The following is a 22,771-nucleotide window of genomic DNA, read 5'->3' on the forward strand; positions in this document are numbered from 1 at the left end:
GATAAAGATACCCAATACCCATTAGTAGTTTTATACATATATACAGTATTTGATTACCTATTTTAAAATAAGAGGACTTCATCTAGCTTTTACCCCTTTTTCTAGTGTCAGACATTTTTGTCTTGAAGTCATAACCATGTTATAAATATCTTTTAAAAAAAATCTGAGCATTTTCGTGACAAAACACATTCACACAACACTGCATCTGCAATTATTTCGTATGCATTAAGTGACAGTAGGCACACATCATCATGGAATTACAGAAAAATCTAGTCATTCGACTAGTGGGAACTTTTACTACCCGGGTCCTCCGCTTACCGGAAGTTGTGTATAGTGGAATACCAGCTTATTGCCAAATATTAGCATAACTTTATGGAGGAATTAACTATTCTAGTTTCACATTATATATATAGTCAGATTAAATATTATATTACCATGCTAATATTATTGCATTAAGTATCTAGTTTAATTAAATCATGGATAACTAATGTATTTCTCTATTTCAAGGCATATTTAAGCAGACAGAAAACAGCCAAAAAAACCTACTTTGAAATTGATTTTCCAGTTAGAGTTCTGAGTATTTTTGGAGAGGAAAGAAGTCAATTACAATCCAGATACTATGCGGGAAGGAACCTTTCTCAAGTATCCATCAAAGTTTAGCATAAAATCATCAGATCAAAATTACAGTCTTCTATCACAGACTTAGGCTTCAGTAAAATTGACAAAGTTGGTTAATCTGAGAGTTGGTGATAATATTCTGGACATGTAGCTAGAATCCCCTTCTTAGACGGACAATGCGAATTATGATCTAAGCTGATGAACCTCCTTCAAAAAGAACCCAGAATACCAGCGTCCGAAGGATAAACCTGTCTTGCGAGCCTTTCAAAGTGGCTATAAGACTTAATCCTTTAAAAATTATATCATGAGGAGGTTTAGCTAACACTTTTGAAATCAAATATATTGAAGCATACTATGAATTTTGAAACTGGTAGAAATCAGATATGCTCAGAAACTCAATTCGCATAGTCCCTCCTCAACTGCACCTTAGAAAACTACCTTCTTAGTCAAACTTTTGGATATGATAAATACAACTTACAGCATACAGTATTTTCCTCATGAATCAGAGATCTATCAGAAGACTTTCAGATCACTAGTGTTTATTAGGTATTCACCCATTCTCATTCATGCAACTGTTGTATAATTGAACAGATAAATACCTTATTCCTACCTTTAGAGTTTAAAAAGGTGAAAAATAAAAAGAATTTTATTGAAGTTTACTGTATTTGTGATTCAAGCAAAAGTGTAAATTTGTTTGTCGCGTCTTTTGCTAGAAGGTCATAGATTTGGAACGTAATCATGACTAAAGCAAAGTACCTAGATAAAGGGCAGTTCTGGGAAATCAAATAAATCTACGGCTGACTTGTGTTACACAGATGATGATGTCTTATTTATGAACCTCTGAAGGTATTCTAATTGTATAGAATAAGTGTGCAATTAAAAATATTTTTTTCATAAATATATATATTTAATATGTGTATTGTCTCCCATAATTAGCAAAGAGCTGCCAATAGAAGAAGACAGTATCTCTTTTGTACCCTTTCTTCTAAACAGAATCAGTATTGAAAACTAGTCTGCACCGTGAATATTGGATTAAAACCTTTCTTTTATGAATGAATACATATTTCAAATATGGTAATCATGAACAAAATTGTTCATGTGAGCATTCTTTCCATATAAATGGTATACTATATTTTACATTGTTTTCTAATTTGTTGATCAAGAATATTCCCATAAACTGTCTGTGAATTAGAAAATACTGTGGTTCCAAAGTCTTGTGGTTACCGGAGATAATCTTAACATCAGTCTAAATTCAAAGACAAACCAGAGAATTATGATCCATATTTCATTAAATTTGCATTATTGTTAAAATAATAATAATAAATACTGGTAATAAAAAGAAATTATGTATGCACCACAACAAGAGAATCATTGATCAAAATTAAAAATAAATTATACAGTACATGTATATGGAATAAAGAAATAAACATGAGGTCATTGAAACACAAGCATAGTGAACAAAGAATAACGACGACTAGATTCTCAGAAATATAATTGAAAAATCATCATCTTGTCATGGAATTTGTTCAAAATATTCTTTGTTTTAAAAAGAAAAACATAGCAATAGGATATATTTAGGTCATTTGGTTACTCTGAATATCTGCTTAAGTGCAAAACTTAACTTAAACACGATTTCCAAATGTATCTTTTGCAAAATATTATTACTATAAATTGCTACAAAGTAGATATACATGTTTATTACTTAAATAAATTTTCGGAATTTAACTTTTTTCTTAACCCAGATAATTTTTTAAACGATATTAAAATTGCACAGGAGGGCAATTGAACTATTCTAATTATCGCGTATCTTTGTGCCCCACAATTTCAAGTAGAACGTTAAATATAGGTTCCAATTTTCCGTTAGGAAATTTATGAAGAACAAAAAGATAAACTGCTAGGTTCAAGACAATTGGGTACGAATTGGATAAGGGCTTAGATATATTTCTCTGTGAGTACAATATATCCTAAATCTTTAAAGTTCTATGTTCATTTTAAAAGCATACTATGTCTTTACGAATTCAATTTAGGGTTGGGCTACAAAAAAATATTGATAAAGAGTAATTCATATCTTAGTCAAGAATTTGAAGTATTAGGAGCATCTTGGGTGAGTGCTCAGCATAGTTTACATGCTCAGCATGAGATAGACATTTTTGTTTTCCATTAAAAGTTTGTATGAGATATTTTTAAATCCTCAAATACAGGGAAAATCGTGTACAATACGGAGCTAGGCACGTAAAATTTAAGGTGGCGTGCACACTTAGGTCACGTAACTAACGGGCTTTTTACGATTTCAAAACTTGTACTAGTATATATGCATTAATGACAACCATATTTCTCGAGATCTTGTCACCTGTGAATGTTACAGGCAAATTACATCATAAATAACAAATATAAGTGACTAAATAAAAGAAGACAGATTTGAAGTATATCTTCTATTGATAACTTCTCTGTCTGTATACTCTAGCCATTTCTACTGAACTCGTTCTGTATTAAACGAGTTCTGTATAACGAGAAAGTAAGGGACATATTATATTAAAATGCAAATTACCTTCTTACGTATCAATTATAAATTTTTACAAACTATTAGTAGAAAATTAAGAGTTAAAAAATACAGATCTTTAGCATAACACTTTATTCTTATAAAATTTAGACTGTTTCTATGATTGCAGTCAGTCTACGGAATGACAGAAACCAGTCCAGTAATCTTTCAATCACTGCCCACTGATACCACAGAACACATGACTTCTACTGTTGGATACATTATGGATCACGTTGAGGTAATGTTCTTTACTTTTCATTAACGTTTGCTTTTTGTGAGATATGACTGGATGGGGAATGTTCAAAAAATAATTCCACTCATTGTTAATATCAGATTTCATATTAGTGTTTAAATTAAGATACAGTGATCATCCAAGTGCAATAGGTTCAAAGTAGCGATGGTTTTGTATAAAGCGTTAATTTATTGGCTGATGAAATACCTACTTTAGTATTAAGTACTATATTTTGTTGCACAGCAATATGATACGAGAAATGCGTTTTGTGAATTAAAAAAACAAAAAGAAAAAAAACACTTTAATTTCAAAATATACTTTATTCTAATATAAGACTTCTAAAATCCATTTAGATTTTTAAAAAAATGGAATCTGTTCATTCCAAATAAATTGAAACAAAACTGAACATATATATATATATATAGTATATATCTCTGGGATCAATGCTTTAAAATATTGTTAAAGAAATATGTTTGTTATATGTACCAAAACGATATCAAGATAAACAGAACATATTTATAGAAGTTTTCTTCATATAGACATATACATCAAAATCTGTTTAAGTATTTTTACTTGCATACATTCACACTAATCTTCGATGCATTAACAGATATTGGTCAAAGAATGTTTCAAAGAGTCAAAAGAAAAAAAATATGGCTTAATACAGTAGAAAAATAAATTAACAAATTGATCTCTCTATCCTTATTAAATTTTAGCTTCACAGAATATAGCTTCACTGCCTTAAAGTAAATTTTAAAATATAGCTTTTTTTGATATTGTTGCTCAAGAGAGCGAATGTAACTCATGTTCTATGATTGCATTTCCAGTTCTCCATATCACATACAAATGCTAGAACTTCAACTTTCCGTATATTTGCGATTCACTTCATCAAAAGGATAGCTAGAATTTTGAAAGAAAAATGCATGTGAGATAGACTCATGTGAAGACTGTTACTATTGTCACAAACACTAAAGGTTAAAATGACAGTATAACATCATATCATACATTCTGTATATACTCAAATATAACACTACCATCTTCACTTTTGGGAAGCCGAAAGATCTATCATGTTTATTTGTGACAATTCCTATCTCCGTATGAGTTCCATATATATTTGAATATTCCTTCTAAGTTTTAACTATATCATTCTGATGAAGTAAATTTCCAATACATCAAAATTTGAAATTTTGGTGTGTACATATGGAGTGGAGAGGTGTGTAACGCTAAACTGTAATGCACCTGCGATTAGAACGAATTTCAATAGCTTCCTGTATTTCAACATCTACACTTCCTAATTTTTTGAATAGTTTAGGTTCTCTCAACAGGAGGAAAGAAATAATAATCCAGGGAAAGGGCGGAAGATACATGGTGATGTTAGGATTTATCTTGACACCAAGTGTATATCACAATAAAACTTATCGAGTCTTTAAGAAATGAGTATTTATCAGATGATCGCAAACCATTGCTGTACGAAGCAGTAATGTTGCACATTCTGGTAATTTTCTTCTTTCAAGATGCGAAAGAGGCGACAGGAATATTTTATCCAATTTTCTCAAATCTTGGTTTATTCTTTTTTATTTTTATGTTTAACCTGAGAAAGTTCCATGGGTGACTCCGAAACAGCATTGCACAATTTGATTCAACTAAAAGCAAAAATAGTTTGTGTTTTCTCGAGTTAGTAATAGAATAACTCAAATGCCTGACTTTCAGTTTCTGAATCTTTTTTCTTTTTCTTCCTTTTTGTGTAACCTTAACTGTATTAGTTCAATTTTAAAATGTTTTTAAAGGCCTCATAATGGTGCTTCTATAATACCTGAATAAATAAATAACGAATGCGTTTTAACACAGGTAAAATCTGGTATATTTTCTTAAGATTAACTAACATTCCTAGGCTAAATCTAATCGAGTGATTACATTCCTGTTATGACTCCGGCAACCAATCCTGTTGCCTTAGACAGCCAGACAATAAATGAAGAACTTCGACTTTACAAATATTTTGCTTTGCAGGAAACACTAAACTCAGCATTTCAATTACTTTCTTCTTCTTCCTCTTCTGTTCTAACCCCTAGACAAATTGTTTCAGCTTTAGCTTATGTACAAATATGATAAATTGTTATCTATACAATTGATAGTCACTAAGGCTTTTGAATGATGAAGTTGTTTATAATTAAGTTCAGTTCTTGTTGGGATTGTCTTTTTCCAAATTTAATGTTGTGTTATTATTTTCTTTTTTTTACTTTTTACTTTTCAATTTAACGAACCACGATTATGGCCTTTAAGCTACAGGAGGCGAACGATTTATTGAAAGAATGATTGTGAACTTAAATTTTTTGTACTCTTCTATTGGGAACCGAACTCGGGACCATGTGTATCAGAGGTGCACGAGCTAGGCAGCAGAGAGGGCATGGTGTTTTGTTCTAATGTAATATGACTCAATTTTTTTTATTATTATTATTATTTCAATGACGTTTTAATAACTTTGACCTCTTTTAATCTGTGTTTCGTTATACCTAGAAATGTTGATGAGCCAGAAACTGCAGAATTGAGAACTTTAGCGTCCTTTACATGCTCTTTATTCTAGTTCCTATATTCTTCTTAGTAGTCAATACACGAACTGTCTCATTAACAAATGGTGACGTCAGCATGCAAAAGACATGATAATAAGTTTCTTACTTCGTATATCGTAAACGTTCTGCTGGCACTAACAGTATTAATTGCAATCATCACACTCCTGGCTTCAAAAATTGAACATTTGAAAAATTTCTCTAGGAGAGCCCTTTTACTCTCAGACCTCCTCGTTAATCTTCATCAGGAAATTCATCAGGATCTTCATCAATAAAAATCGGACACGAAAATAATTTTCAAAAAAATTTTTATTACTAAAATGGTACAACTGGAAATTGCCAGTCTCTGTCATCAACAAACAATAGAGGTTACGACGGACAAATAGATTGGCGTCCCTCTGGTTCCACATCTCTGCAAAGATTAAGAAGATATTACAGAAGCATAATAGTAATATTTCAGAGGTTTACCCTAGATCTATTGAGAAATATATATATATTTGGTCTAGGAATTAATTCGTGCGGGTGGACAAGAGATGGCGCAACGAACGGAGCGTCCCACAGGTCCGTGTATCCACACATGTGTTGCAAACCCCTGTCATCGCGTATCGTTCGTAGTATAGGGCAGTGTATTAAAGCGTCAACAACACCAGTTTGTAGTTAAGTGAACATGGCGCAATTTGTGCCTGATAAAGTGTTTTTGCGGGGTGTCTTGCTGCATTACTTTAACATGCAGAAAACTGCGACTGAAAGTCATCGTATTTTGGTGGAAGTGTATGGTGACCATGCTCTAGCTGAGCGAACGTGTCAGAAGTGGTTTGCACGGTTTAGAAGTGGTGATTTCGGCTTGGCAGACCAAGAGCGAGCTGGACAGCCAAAAAAATTTCAAGACGAAGAATTGACAGCATTGCTCGAGCAGGATTCGTGTCAAATGCAGGAACAACTTGCAGCAGCATTAGGCGTTGATCAAACAACAGTCTCCAAACGCTTGAAAGCCATGGGAATGATTCAAAAGATGTCACATTGGTTTCCACATGAATTGAAAGACAGAGACGTTGAAAGACGAAAAACCATTTGCGAATTGCTGCTTCAACGACAGAGCAGAAAGGGGTTTCTGCATCGAATTATTACGGGTGATGAGAAGTGGATCCATTACGAGAACCCTAAACGAAAAAAGGCCTGGGTGAAACCAGGTGAACCAGGTCCATCACAACCAAAACGAGATATTCACTGTACAAAGGTTATGCTGTGCATATGGTGGGATATGAAAGGTGTGGTGTACTATGAGCTGCTGCAACCGGGTGAAACTATGAATGGAGAACGTTATCGACGACAATTAATGCGTTTGAAGCAAGCTCTGGCCAGAACACGACCAGAATGGGAGAACAGACATGATAAACTTATTGTTCAACATGATAACGCTCGCCCACATGTCGCAAAACCGGTCAAAACCTATTTAGAAAATGTCGGATGGGAAGTTTTACCCCACCCGCCGTATTCACCAGACGTTGCTCCTTCGGACTACTACTTGTTCGATTGCATGAACAACGATTTGATTGGACAGCGGTTTACTTCTTCAGAAGATATCGAAACATGGGTCTCTGACTGGATCGCTTCCAAGGATGAGGACTTCTTTCGCCACGGAATCCGTACATTGCCTGACAGATGGGCGAAAGTGGTGGCTAGCGATGGACAATATTTTTCTTAAGGTATTTATGTATTTTGTGTTTGTACTACAGCTTCAATGTGTGCGTACCAACCGCACGAATTAATTCCTAGACCAATATATATATATATATATATATATATATATATATATATATATAACAAGTTTCAAAGCATATTTTACTGACCCTCAAAAATGCAGTGACACCCATCTTGTCAAGTGTTAATGCAACAAAACATACATAGGCCAAACGAAGAGAAATATCCATACCAGAATAGCAGAACACGTTCATACACTAAAGTCCCGTAATCCACATCAGTTGTCCAGATTAGTAGCACACCTCAGAGAAGATAACCACTATATTATTAATTATGTTCGTTGGAGGAGAAAAAAAAAAGAAACTGAGCACAGAATTAAAGAAGCCTACTATATTTATAAAGTGAGACCTGCACTTAATTTAGACAGAAGTGACACAAACACAATCTAGAGTGATCTTTTTAGCACATATTTCCGCCGGTTGGGAAGAAATACTAAAACAATGAACAGTGATTAGTAAGTGGTGAACAAAGTTGTGTACAGTTTTCCTTTAACGAGAAGAGTCTACTTCATATTTTGTGCTCCTTTTAACTTAAGTTTTTACCCATCCATGTTTCTTACCCATTTTTCAATTATCTTTTTCGAATTGCTAAGCTGAAAATGGAAATAGTAATTTCAGAATGTACTACTTAGATGAGCATTTGGTATGCGGTGAGCACTAAGCTTTTTTACGTATAGTTGTTTCTAAATATAATTACTACTTGCAATATACATGGTGAACCTGAAGGATGTGCACAAACTCCGGGAGGTGATTTGTGACATCAAAAGAAGACATAAAGTACTCTCGAATTCCGTGTCGTGTACGAGTGACAGGGATGCGAATTTGGAATCGGCAATCGAATCCTAACAATTATAACAAAACAGAAGATATGCACAAACTGCTGGAAGTGATTCGTGACATCAAAACTAATTAAATGTGGCTATGAACATCAGCAAAATGGTACATTAGGCAGTTGCGCAGACAGAGATAGTTTGTGCACATCTTTCTGTTCCGTTACAATTGTCATGACTCGATTGTCGATTCCAGGTAGGTACCTCTGTCACTCGTACACGACGCGGAATTCGACAACATGGAAGAAAACTTTTTTTTTGTCTTCTTTTGATGTTACGAATCACCTGCCGGAGTTTGTACACATCTTTCAGGTTCACCCTGTATAGTAATATACGTATGGTGATATGCATAGTATTGCTCAAAAATTAAATTCTGCAATCCAGCTCAGTGTTTATTGGCGATTTGCAGCTAACCTGAAATCCCAACTTCTTTGCAAATTTGTTCATAATCAATAACAATTTAGGTCAGTATGGAAAAGAAATCCAGTTCTTCTTAGACTTCGTTGCGATTTTATTAGTTATTGGGTCATGATGCAAATCGAATGCCTTATAATTTAATTTATCCGAAGTTCCATAGAGTAGCCATTCTTTCACCTAATTCAAATTCCTCTTTAGTTAACTGTTTATATCTTCCTTAGTTTAAACCGATCTGTATACCTTAAAAAGAAATTCAATGTAAATTAGACTTATATTATACGAGTAAGCAAATTTTTGTGTATGTAAAAATAATATGCGGTTGGTTTCCTGTACAGTTTAGCAATAAATTTATTGTTAAATTTGCTTCGTCAAGTCTAGACTATTATCTTTTTAGTGTTTAATTATCAGTTTAACATTGAGATGAACCTAATTCCTGAAAGAGTCCTCTAATTGTTCATCTGTCCTACAAACTATGATTGTGTCATTAGCGTATCTATTGTATTTTATACGTCTGAACATTCTCCAAAATTTTACTTTTAAATGGTTCAAGACAGCGTTGGTTAATAATGAAGAAAATGAGCCAATCCTAATCCTTCTTCCTGTTTATATACCTTACCTTCGAAGATAAATTAATTAGTCGATACGTAAGTCTTCAAAATATTAGTAATTTTGTAAATTTCCTACATTTTAAAACGTTGTTGCTGATTTAACTATTTTCTGTTAAAAACAATCAAACAAAAAAAAAAAAAGACATGTAGATAAGCTAAATAACATGTAGAATTTATCGTAAACCCGAATCTCTTCACTTAGTATCTAGCACTGGTGCAAATCCCGGGGGGGGGGGGGAATGAGAGGGGACATGTCCCCCCCCCCAATAATCCGATTTGAAATATGTCTTTTAGGGAGAAATGTGATGATTTGTGTGCGACTGCCATAGAGGAAAGTGAGATGAAATTGATGTCCCTTGCTGTATAATACACAACAGGTTCACCTCAGAAATCAGATTAATCTACAGTAATATGAGTCTCATTCCTCCTCCCCCCCCCCCCTCTCAAAGCCTTAAATTTGCCAGCCTCCGAATGTTAAAGACAACTCTGCTTCCGTTATCCTCCACAGCATTGTTTTTCAACTTCATAAATATTTTGAGCATCGCTTAAAAAAAAAGAAAGATTATTGGAACGGTCTTACCCCCCTCCCCTCCCAAAAGTTGAAGACAGATTTGTGCCGCTTGTATCTAGCTGTTAAAGGTAATAGAATTGGTTCCCGAAATAATACTAGGAATATAACCATCCGATTACGGTTCCCAGGGCACATTAAAGATAATTGTTAGTTAAGCGAATATTTTTCTTGATTCTTATGAACATTTTTCTTTCAATTATTCCATTATATGACAAGTATTGGGGATAAATTTATATGTATGGAATAACTAAATTAAATATATGTCAACAATAACTTTACAAAAACAAGGAACCAATTTTTGTTGGTATTCCTTTCTATCCATACGATACTGACAGACTAAATGTTTGAAGAGAATAATTAAATGTTATTGAACTACAGAAATAATGGATACGATATAGAAGTTATTTAACGAAATTTACACCACAATCTACATAATCTGGTGTTCATGAAGTAATCTGTGAATGCGAAGTGTCACACTACGTTAAGATGTTGAAAAGAAATATTTGTACATGTTACAGATTATAGGACTAGGTTTTCTTCCAAATTGGTTGTTCAAAAAATACAGGATCTTTTTTACGTTTGCAGATTAAGGGCATACACGACGTTCAAGATTTTCGTAAAATAATGGGAAAATATTTCTGATTTTTATTGGAAGACTGATAATGATGATATTTATATCGTTCCTAAATATTTTTTCCGAAGATTAATTAATTAATTATGACATAATTAACCATTAATTAACGATAAGCTATTCCTACTTTTCAACTAAATTAATAAAGCAAGAAAAGTGAAACTAAAATATATTACTCCCTACACTTTATCTAAGAGATCTAATAACTTTACAAAGTTTTGTTCTTGTTTACTTAACTTTTATGTGACTTTCTTTGAAGAAGTGCGCAACTCAATTGTAACAATTCTTTGCAAATAACGCGCTCCAAAGTAACACTCTTTTTTCACTTTCCGTTACATTAAGATAGTGAATATGTTTATGAATTAATATATATAGTTCTATAGCCTGAGTGTTGTCCTTTCTTTTGCAATAATTATTTACTTTTAAAATTGTACGTATTTCGAGAAAAGTAGGAATTTATTACAACATTCGATAATTTTGAATTTCCCGTCGTACGGTGGCGCCGCCATGTGAACTGTAGCCATACTTCATCCATAAGCGTAGAAAGCATCAGTGTTACTAACCACTTGCTGCTCTTTTCTATTGTGAAGCTGGTGCGTGATTTTCTATCCGTGATAATGGCTAGTAAGAAACGACCACTGTCAAAGACGAGAAAAAGAAATAAGCAATCTAAAGCACGTCGTCTAGCGTGGAAACTACGAAAACTTGAATGTGATAATGAACCGGTAAATGCCGTTACAGAGAATTCGGAAGATACTCCACTACAGAGAGACAATAGCCTTCGGACAGACCAAGACATCGGTGAAGAACCTACGAGCTCTTCTAGAAGTTTTCAACAGGAAGATAGTTTTAATATGAGGTAAGGATGTTTACTTAATAGTTTATATATTTTCTACACAAGAAAAGCAGAGTAGAATTATGTTTCTTTCAGAAACTAATAATAATAATAATAATAATTAAAATTAATAATAATAATATGCTTATTATATTACTGAGAACAGCTATGTAGTAAAATTACAGCACTACGTTTTACATATCGTATGTAGACAGTGGTATGTTCGCACCGGACTCGGATATCTGTTTGAGAACTATATCCTATCAAGATAGTAACTACGTATAGGAACAAATTAAATGTGATTAACACAAGGACTGTCACAGAATACTTTTGTACGTACAAAGGAGTTATTACGTAATCAGGTTATACCCCTTAGGGCGCCCATGGAGGGGAGGTATAAGAGCAGATTAAAAAATCAAAATAAATAATTTTAAAATTTATATTTAGGATTGTTATTATTAACTTATAGACATCTCATTTTGTGTCTTTATGATAAAATTGGAAAAGTTTCTTATTCTCATATTGAGTTCTTTTTTCTCCACAGTACCGAAGCCGAACCATTCTATGTTATCGAGCCTGAAAAGAATTGTGTGTCTTCTGTAGCTCTGTGCTAAAAGGAGTATTATAACCAATAAAATGGTGAAATATGTTTCACATAATTTTAAAACAAGAAATATGTATATAGCCGCACACATTCTGTTCTTTATACTTTTTCTTCTTTTAGACATTTGTGTTAAATTGTAATGAAGAGTAATATTGTGCTTTATATATTGTAAAATATTTCCAATATAGGGTCTATAGGAAAACTAATTTTTATATTTCAGGCATGCGTTGTTAGAAAAGCGACGAAGCAACTGTTATTTGTTGGAGTGAGGAACAAATATTGTTCAGTGTGCGCTTCAGCTGAATCTAAGAAAAAACAGCCAAGCAATCGCAAATGCTACAAAAATTGGTCTTCATCTTCCTCGTCAATGGAAGCTGACATTATAGTTGAAGCTTTCCAAAGGAGCGAAGAAATGCATGGCGTTCGTTATAAGAAATTCATTGCGGATGGGGACTCAAGTGTTCATGCAAGAATTATTGAAAGAGTTCCGTATGGGCGCTATGTAACCAAGGTAGAGTGTGCCAATCATTGTGTCAGGAATTACACGAGTACCCTGCACCAGGGTTGAATTCAGGGGGTAGCCCGGGGGGGAATCTCCCCCCCGAAGAAAATTCATTCCCCCCCGGAGAAACTCCCAAAATTTCAGTCACAAAATGTAGAAATTACTTCACCCAATTATTTGCTTTTCTTTCCGTGTACGTGCAGACGAAATCCGATCTCTCAATATACATATAAATGACGCAGACCCATTCTATATAAATGTTAACATGTAACATCTAAGATAGAATACCAAATAGTGAATAAAACTTGTATTTCTTAACGCTATGACTGAGTTTGGCAGAACATGAAATTGTTAACTGTTGAAGAAAGGTTTGTATTTTAGTAGATACTATACTCTCGCCCTATATTATATATTAGTAGGTAGCACTAGCACAGGTTGAGATACGAAAGGAAAGATAGGGAAGATCTTTCGATCATTCCATATAATCTCTCATGTCAGCAGACTTCAGTTCTTGAAAATATACAGTTCCTACATTATTTGAAATAGGGCGCCTAAATCCCATTTCTCGCATCGGAAGTAACAGACGTAAATGTGTTTTACGATTGTTAAAGTAAACACATCTTTCTTTAATTAAAAATAATTCAGTTAAAGGGTGAGATTCAGTAGGCGTCATTTAGAGGGATCAGGGAGGAACAGTTATCCCTCCTTGATTAGAGACTTATATAGAATTTATCAATATGATAATAGTATATAAGTGAAAGATTGCTATTGAAGGTGGCCAAGATCCTGCTCAGTGCCGTTCCATGGGGGAGGGGCAAGCGGGGCGACGGCCCCGGGCGCCGAAGTAAGGGGTGAAAAATTCGGGAGGGAAAAAGAAAAGAAAAGAAGGAAAGAAAAACAGAGGAATGAAATACATGTGGACATATATAAAATGAAAGGAAAAAAGTAATGAAAAGTGCTCAAAATCAAGGAAAAGCAGGGTTTACTTTTTAAAATTTTCCCACCTTTGGCGGCTGGTCTGTCGACCTCACTCATATATACGGGGATGCCGTCGTATACTCTCGCGCCAAGCGCTGATTTTCCACGACACGGCACTAATCCTACTGAAGATTTCGTCAACTAAACTATTGATGTATATGCAGTGAAGAAACCAAGGCTAATATGTTTGATTTAGAATCAGAAGTGTGAGAAAGAATGATAACTTTTTATTAAGATATTCCTAAGTATGTTTGTTTTAGGAGAAAAAATATTTCAGTTAATTTAAATCTTTTTAAAAATTTTTACATTAGTAACAAACAGTAATTACTGAATATAGGAAATAATAAAAATAGTTACTGTAAATAGCAGTTAAAGTTTAGTGTAAACTATTTTTGCCAGTCTTTATTTAATGTTTTAGATGAAATAAAACGATTGTTTTCTTAAAATTATAATCTCATTGAATATTTATCAGCAATTAGTCTCAATATTAGGTAAGATGTGTATGTGAATGGAATTGTTAAATATGCTGCTTTCTTGAAAAAAATACAGAAAAATAACCCTCCCCCGAGCAGTTGACATTCCCCCCCGGGTGTAAATGTCTGAATTCAACACTGCCCTGCACAAACTTCGCTCTCAAACTAGTTTTTCCCCTGAAAGTAGAGCAATCTTGAGGAATAAAATTCCTCGTTTAACGGCAGCTGCTCGAGGAGCCATCACCTACAACGCCAAAAATAACCATACTGTTGAAGAACTCCGTGATGGTTTTAAAAATGGTCCATCGCATGTTTTTGGAAGGCACGAGAAATGTAAAGAATATTTCTGTAAAAATGAGAAAGAAGACATTGATATGTTGCCTGTTCCCGAAGCATCTCGTCTGTATTACCATATCATGGCAGCGGTGCAGCAATTAGTGCGCAAAGCTGATAGATTAGTACCAAACGAAACTACTAATAGAGCCGAACTGTTTATGAGCTTACTGTGCAAGTTCAATGCAGGAAAGAGATTGAATTTAACAAAAAGAGGTTCATTTCAACGCAGGTGCTATATTGCTGGACTAGCTTACCAAAAAAAAAAAAAAAAATGCCATGTGGCATTACAGTCCATGGAAATCTGCAACAAAAAAAGAGTCCTGGGACGTACTTCCAAAAATTCATGAAGAAGAGAAAAGCCACTAGAGACCGGCAGTCTAAATCCACATCACGGAGAGTTAGAAGAAAACTGGAGTTACAGCCGGAGAATAACAAAGACTATAGGCCAAATGCAGAGAAGCCACCAATGTCACCGCCATCTCTTCATACGGCATGCGAAGGGGAACTCTCTTCATTTACAGTAAGTAATCCATTACTACGTCTATTATTAGTAGTTGTAGTGGTAGGAGTATCAACACTGCTTTGTTTGAGTACAAATTAATTTCCTGAAATTGCCTTGCTTCAGGACACGTAAGAACGCAGTTTTCTTTCAAGTTGTAGCGTGTTTTAAAAATGACCATTATTCACCTGCAGCAGATAATAATAATAATAATAATAATAATAATAATAATAATAATAATAATAATAATAATAATAATAATAATAATAATAATAATAATAATAATAATAATAGAAATATTTATGTAATCTGCAATTTCCCTGCGAAAAGAAATAGCCAAAATATCATGATAACTGATGACAGGTTGGGCGGCCTCTGGGATCGATCCCAGGATCCTCGGATACCACACTCGCGTTCTGCCGCTGACCTCCATCCCTCAGATATGCATATATTTGATATCTGCTTTGTTTTGGCCGCCAATACTGTATAATTCTGGGTTTTCGTTCAAGCAACAGGAGGTCGTCCAGATTACTTCATATCATGTTCAATTCTTTCCTTTTCAAGAAGATAAAAGAAAAAATAGACTACGAGGTTTGTTGCTAATCGTTTTCATTCAGATTTAGCCAGGTTTCATTGGGTTTTACTAGGATTTATTCAGGGCTTATTTTTCTGGTTTCTATTTATTTATTTATTTATTTATTTGTGCATTTGCGAGAGTGGCGGCGACCCCTCAGAGGGAATTTCGAACAAAAGACAAAGGCCTTCCTTCCAGGACCGACCCTTCCTTCCTGTATTTTCCTTTCTCAAATTATGCAGATTTTCAGTGTTATACTTTGTACACAAGGTCTACTTGTGTGTGCGTATAAAACTCTTTTCATTGTATTTTAGATTACTGCCGAGGAGAGAGCAGCAATCGAATCTTCATCCAGAGGACAGCATGGAAATTTGATATATGAGCAACATCGGCGTAACAGACTCACTGCCTCGATGTTTGGAAAGGTGATGAAGCGAAAAGATAGTACGCCATGCCACGCACTTGTAAAGCAAATACTTTACCAAAAAAAATATTTGGACGACAGCTATTGAATATGGCAAAAATAACGAAGATGTGGCTCTTCAAAGGCTTGCATATGAAAAGGGATGGACAATAGAAAAAAGAGGACTAATTATTGATCTCCAAGATGGTTTCTTGGGAGCAAGTCCTGATGGCAAGTTTTCTGACTTCTTGCAATTATTTTTATATGATGATAAACATGCAGCGGCCCTAATCTGATCTTACAATCCTTTGCAAATACTGGAGCCGTTTATTGTCCATGATTTGTCTTTCCTATTAATGCATTTCATATTGTTTACTTTATGCGTTTACTTAATGCATATTTTTTATACTTTATGCGTGTAAGCTACTTTCCCAGACGTAGTGGGAACAGTGTTGAATTCAGGCATCTTCCTCGGGAGGGCACATACTTTACCATATATATCTAGTGGTTACCGTCTCTGACTGCTGGTCGTGGGGTCCCAGGTTCGATTCCTGGCTCTGCCAAAGCGAGATGGTCTAGAACGGTGCCCACCCAGAATCGTGATGCAACTGGGAAGCTACTGTGTATAAAAGACAGTGGCGAACAGGGTTGAGAGCTTCAGCTCTCCTGTTGTAACACTTCTGGGAAGCTTGTGAAAACATCCTCATTTCCTTTCTGAAAATTTCCAGATTAATTCGTGCCAGCCACTAGAGAAAAACAGTCATACTTGCAGTAGGGACCTCATCTTGGCTTTACTACGCATTACTGACCAGGGCAGAAGGAGCCTCACTTTGTGGAGATCCCTGGTTTATATATGCATTATCCACGTAACATGTCTCTTGTGGCCAGTTCCTATTTAAATGGTTTTGTTTCTTTTCCCTTACTCTTTTCATGAACTTAGGTTATAGATAGTTATTGCCTGATTTTGCAACAGTACATTTTTCTCTTATAGATTATACCGTATAGACCAAATATGGATACCTTTTACATAATAATATAGACTTTACATAAAGTTTTCTAGTTAACTTTTCCTCCTATATCAAACATTAATTTAACATATTCATACAAAACAATATATTGGAAAGCTTGTTGTTAGACACAATGTTATGCCCCTTCCGTTCTCCACAAACCACGACCGACACTAGGTTCGCGGTAGTTTTTTTCTTTCTTTTTGTGGCCGTCATATTTGTGACTCAGTAAGTCATCTACTCATGATGTTCGGCGCTTTTCATGGCATACGAATATACCTGAAGTTGCCCAGAAAATATTTTCTCTCTCACCGTGGCTCAACAGGAAGCTCGCTTGTCAGACACCTTTTCGTTCAGCGCAACGAATTCTTTCACCGCTGTCCGTCTTCCTTGACGGAATTACGCTTCATATCAATGCATATAGCTCCAAAACTTGTGTTGGTGGGGGGTGGGAGTGGGGGTTAGGAGGAGGGCAACGAAAAACCGCAAGATACGACAGAGATAACTCCAAACTGCCGATATATTTGGTTGTGGTGATTATAATATCATGTGAGGGCGAGGATGTCCTAGAGAGGAGGGCATTTCTTTACATTCTTATCAAAGCCTATTCAGCCGTTCTACTGTACTAGGGGAAAGTAAGTAATTAGTAATTAGAAATTAAACGTTCACAAAACTTGTTCAATCAGCTACAATTCGTATGAATCTGTGCTTAATCCTTTATCCTATTCTTGTATTCTTCAGGTTTCATTGTAGAAGAGAATGCCCTAGTGGAGGTAAAATGTCTTCCTTCCCTTAGAGGCAAAAATATGGAAGAAGAAATAAGACGGAGGAAAGGTTTGTTCCTAGAGATCTCCGGTGAGGGTAGCTTGAGGCTAAAACGGAACAGTGATTGTAATTACCAGATCCAAGGACGGTTAAACATTTCAGAGATCAGTAAGTGTTACCTCGTTGTCTATATTGATGAGGCCACACCATTGCACCTTGAGGTTGTGGAGAGAAATGGAGATTTGTGGAGCAATGTAATGATTCCAAAATTGTCAAGATTTTTGAAGGAATGCATGTTGCCAGAGATTGTTGACCCCATGGTACCACGCAACATGCATTGCAGAGACCCAGAATACATTACGAACGCTCAACGTGCATTACATGAAAGAAAAGAATGTGGGAAAAGATAATTTTCAGTACTTCCTGTTATATATATATATATATATATATATATATATATATATATATATATATATATATATATATATATATATATATATATACAGGGTGTTTCAGATAAAACGTCCAGTGCTTATAAATCCGAAATGGCTGAGAATAAAAAGATGAAACAAAAACTGAGATAGGAAAATGTCATAGGGCGCATCACATGGTGTTGTGGTGACCCACAGGGCCCTCCTTCAAGGGGGCCCAGGGGCCAACTTCAAATTTTCAAATAGGAACATGTATTGAATCATACCTCATTCAATAGTACTTGGAAAACGAAACAACTTTTGTAGGAAACAATTTTCGATTTGGGCCACCGTTTTTAAATGGCCGCAAAAAGTGAGTCCTATATCAGATAAAACGTCCAGTGCTTATAAATCCGAAATGGCTGAGAATAAAAAGATGAAACAAAAACTGAGATAGGAAAATGTCATAGGGCACATCACATGGTGTTGTTGTGGAGACCCCCAGGGCCCTCCTTTAAGGGGGCCCAGGGGCCAACTTCAAATTTTCAAATGGGAACACGTATTGAATCATACCTTATTCAATAGTACTTGAAAAACGAAACAACTTTTGTAGGAAACAACTTTTGTAGGAAACAATTTTCGATCTGGGCCACCGTTTTCAAAATGGCCGCAAAAGGTGTCCTGTATCAGATAAAACGTCCAGTGCTTATAGTCCTAAATCAGAAACGGCTGAGAATAGAGAGATGAAACAAAAACTGAGATAGAAACGATGATAAAGCATATTAAGTGGTGTTGTTGTGGTGACCCTCAGGAAACTCCGTGAAGGGGGCCCAGGTGTCAACTTCAAACTGATACAGGACTTTTTGCGACCATTTTGAAAACGGTACCCCAAATCGAAAATTGTTTCCTACAAAAGTTGTTTCTTATTTCAAGGACTATTGAATGAGGTATGATTCAATACATGTTCCCATTTGAAAATTTATATCCGTGTAACGTAGGTTCCTGTCACCGTGTAACGTAGGTTCCTGTCACCACGGCATGGCGCGTCCTCAGGTTGCGGATCGAGGAGAAGGCCTCTAGATATAGAGGTTAGCTGCGAATATACTGAATAAGCAGTCGCGGACAGCCGACTAGGAGTGTTCCTCCAGCTTGGGGGTTTGGGTAAGGCTAACAACCTTATCCTGTATATATATATATATATATATATATATATATATATATATATATATATATATATATAAAACACTTGTTCAGAAATATTCACAAAAGCCTCGGACAGGGACTGATAACTTGCCACGACCTCAGCAAAAGAAAATGAACATGAGATTTGGAACTTGAAATATTAGAAGTCTTTATATTTTACGCATTAAAATCCGTAACGAGTGAATTCGAGAAATACATAATTGACCTAGCAGGAGTTCAGGAAGTTAGGTGGGAAGGAAATGGAGCTGTGAATTCCGGAAATTTTAAGTTCTTTTTCGGGGAAGGAAATAAAAATCACCAATTAGGAACAGGGTTTTCGCCCACAAACGAATATTACCAGCAATTAAACGGGTTGAATTTGTTACTCAAAGATTTTCTTTAATTACTCTTAAGGGACGGTGGTGTGATATTATTGTTTTAGTTGTACACGCTCCAACTGAAGATAAGGATGACGATATAAAAGACAATTTTTACTAAGTGGAACGTTTATTTGACCAACTCCCGCGGTACCATGTGAAAATTCTATTAGGGGATTTCAATGCGAAGATAGAACGAGAGGATATTTTCAAACCGATTATAAGGAACGAAAGTCAGCATAAGGAAAGTAATGACAACGGTGTTAGACTCGTGAACTTTGCAACATCCAAAAATCTAATCGTGAAGAGTACATTGTTAGGGTCGTCAAGTCTAGGAGGCTTAGGTGGGCAGGTCATGTAGCTAGAATGGATGAAAGTAGAAACGCTTTCAAAGTCTTGAATGGAAGACCAATCGGAAATCGATATATATAACTCTCTGGCCTATGGAACCCAGAGGTTCAACGCCGCGTTCACAAAAGCTCTCCACTGACTTATATCCAGTATAGCTAACTGCATCCAGTTTCTACTTTGTATTCCTATCTCTGCGAGATCCATCTTAACATTGTCCTCCCATTTGCGCCTAGGTCTTCCTAATGGTCGTTTTCCAATTGGTCTTACCATTCAAGACTTTGAAAGCGTTTCTATATATACGAGGGTCATTACGAAAGTTTTGAGATGTGAAATAACTTAATACTTAATCAATTTAACACTTACATTTTCTCAAAGTATTCACCATTACACTGTACACACTTTTGCATCCTCGAAAACCATTTGTGGAAGCAGTGTTGCCAGTCTTTTTCTTCAAGTGTTGAAAGTACATTCTCGTAAGCCACTACAGCTTCTTCAGGGCTGCAAAATCTCTTCCCACGCGTGCTATCTTTGATCCTGGGGAACAGAAAAAAATCACACGGGGCCAGGTCAGGGCTATACGGCGGATGAGTCATAAGTTTGACCTCCGTAGATTCTAAAAAGTGAATTGTGATGTTGGCCGTGTGTGCGGACGCGTTGTCATGATGAAGCAGGATCCCACGCAATCCAGTTCTTGGTCGCCGTTCCCGAAGCTCTGGAACACTTTTGTTCGGCAAACAGTGGTGTACCACTGAGCAGTAACAGTCCTTTGTTCATCAAGTGGAACACTTGCAACATGACCAGATTTGGAGAAGAAAGTTGCGACCATCTTCTTCCCCACATTTCGCGATCGCTTCACTTTCGTGGGTGGATTTTCGTCTGGAAAGATCCAAACTGTAGACTGGCGTTTATTTTCAGTCAAATTGATAGATCCAAGTCTCATCACCAGTAACAATGTCAGAGATGGTCGAGAATTGCCTCCATCAAATCTTGCAAGCATTTCTTCACACCATTCCCCACGCATGCGCTTCTGCTGTTCAGTGAAAGTGTGAGGCACCCAACGAGATGAAACCTTCCTGAGCCGAAGATGATCATGAAGAATTTTTGTTACTGCTGGCGATCCAATGTTCACTGTAAATTCAATGTCCTTGAAAGTTGTTTGAGGATTTTCTCGAATCATTTGTTCCACAGCGGCAATGTTTTCATCTGACACAGCTATTGCCGGACGTCCAGCTCTCTCTTCATCTTTAAGCGATGTCTGGCCTCTTCTGAATTCACCAAACCATCGAAAAATTGTAGCACGGGAAGGAGCGAGGTCCCCAAATGCCCCCTGCAAACGGTCAAGGCTTTGTGTCTCGTTCAAACCACTTTTGAAATCGTAAAGGATCTTTGCCCGAAAATGTTCCCTTTCGAGCTCCATTCTAGACAGCCGAATACTGCTCATATTAACAAACAAGTGAAGGCAATACGGCCACGCCGATAAGCGAGGCAAGTTGAAACTTTCTTCGCTTCTTCACTCTGGATACCACTACCGAACGCAATTGTTGGAATTCAAATACTGTACCACAACAATGCGTATCTCAAAACTTTCGTAGTGACCCTCGTATATATATATATATATATATATATATATATATATATATATAGAGAGAGAGAGAGAGAGAGAGAGGGGGGGGGGAAACTTGAATAAAACGGAAATTCCCTCCGGACCACCCCCTGAAATCATGACTGCATAGGAGAAACCGGGGTATTCTCGAACACTGAGGTAATGCCCAAGTTTACACCGAAGGAAACTTGTAAGAAAACAGACGATTTTGCTGCATGCTAGCGGAGGGACATCAAGTGTAGCATACATTTGATGGCAGTCAATTGAGTGGATTACCAGGAAGATGTTGTGTTTGTCGATTCACCTATGAAGTTGATTCAACAATCTGCACAACGTAACTTGGCTCTTCTCTTATCTATATTATTACAGATAAGGCTATATATTTCCTTATATTTGAGCATTAGTTTTTTGTAATCTTACTAGCCGGTATGCAGTCAATAATTAGTTTCAATTTTAACAATAAATTGACGCCTCATGGGGAAACGACAGACAGAATGTTCACCATTACCTGGAGTGTTCAGGATTGCCCAATGGTGTGAAATAAATTATGAAAAAAATTTAATTAGTTTTTCCTTATTGAAATGTAAGTAATAAGTTAATGAAATTGGTTTGGGAAATACATCATGTCTTGGTATTGAGCGTTATTAGCTTTGTTAATTAGAATAGTTTGCTATATTTATTATTTTTAGAATTATTACTTCATTATTTCATAGTCAGTAATCCTATTTTACATATCTGATCTTTCATTATAGGCTGCAATTTTTTTCTGTGTGTGATTCACAGAGTGTTTTACAAATTTATTTAGCCTAGTAGCATTCATTAGCAGCTAGCTAATTTTGTTCAGCCTATTAACCGCATTTCAACACTGGACTAATAAAGAATACTGTCTTTGGGAGAAAACATAAGTGCCTATATATATGTGATTTCTACAGTTCAAAATAATGTTTTCATTTTAATGAATATTTTCCTTAATGTACCGTTATTTCTGAATTTATTTCATAAGATTGCATTTGTTTAGCCTATTATGTATTAACTTTCATGTGTAATAATTTCAAAGATAATGAGGTCTGGACACGTTTCTCATTAATTTGAGTTATGTTTG

At 35.6% G+C, this 22,771-nt stretch overlaps 1 protein-coding gene across 1 annotated transcript in view; it reads left to right on the forward strand.

The window, feature by feature from the left end:
* The window catches only part of LOC145686158 (medium-chain acyl-CoA ligase ACSF2, mitochondrial-like), a 331,245-nt gene that overhangs the window by 292,843 nt on the left and 15,631 nt on the right, over positions 1-22,771 (forward strand). The window contains exon 9 of the mRNA XM_081759156.1: positions 3,288-3,395. Coding sequence (XP_081615282.1) covers positions 3,288-3,395 — 108 coding nt within the window. The remainder of the gene's footprint in view (positions 1-3,287; positions 3,396-22,771) is intronic.

This window comes from Thermobia domestica, chromosome 5, assembly GCF_964235325.1.
Source record: "Thermobia domestica chromosome 5, izTheDome1.hap1.1, whole genome shotgun sequence".
Taxonomy (NCBI): domain Eukaryota; kingdom Metazoa; phylum Arthropoda; class Insecta; order Zygentoma; family Lepismatidae; genus Thermobia; species Thermobia domestica.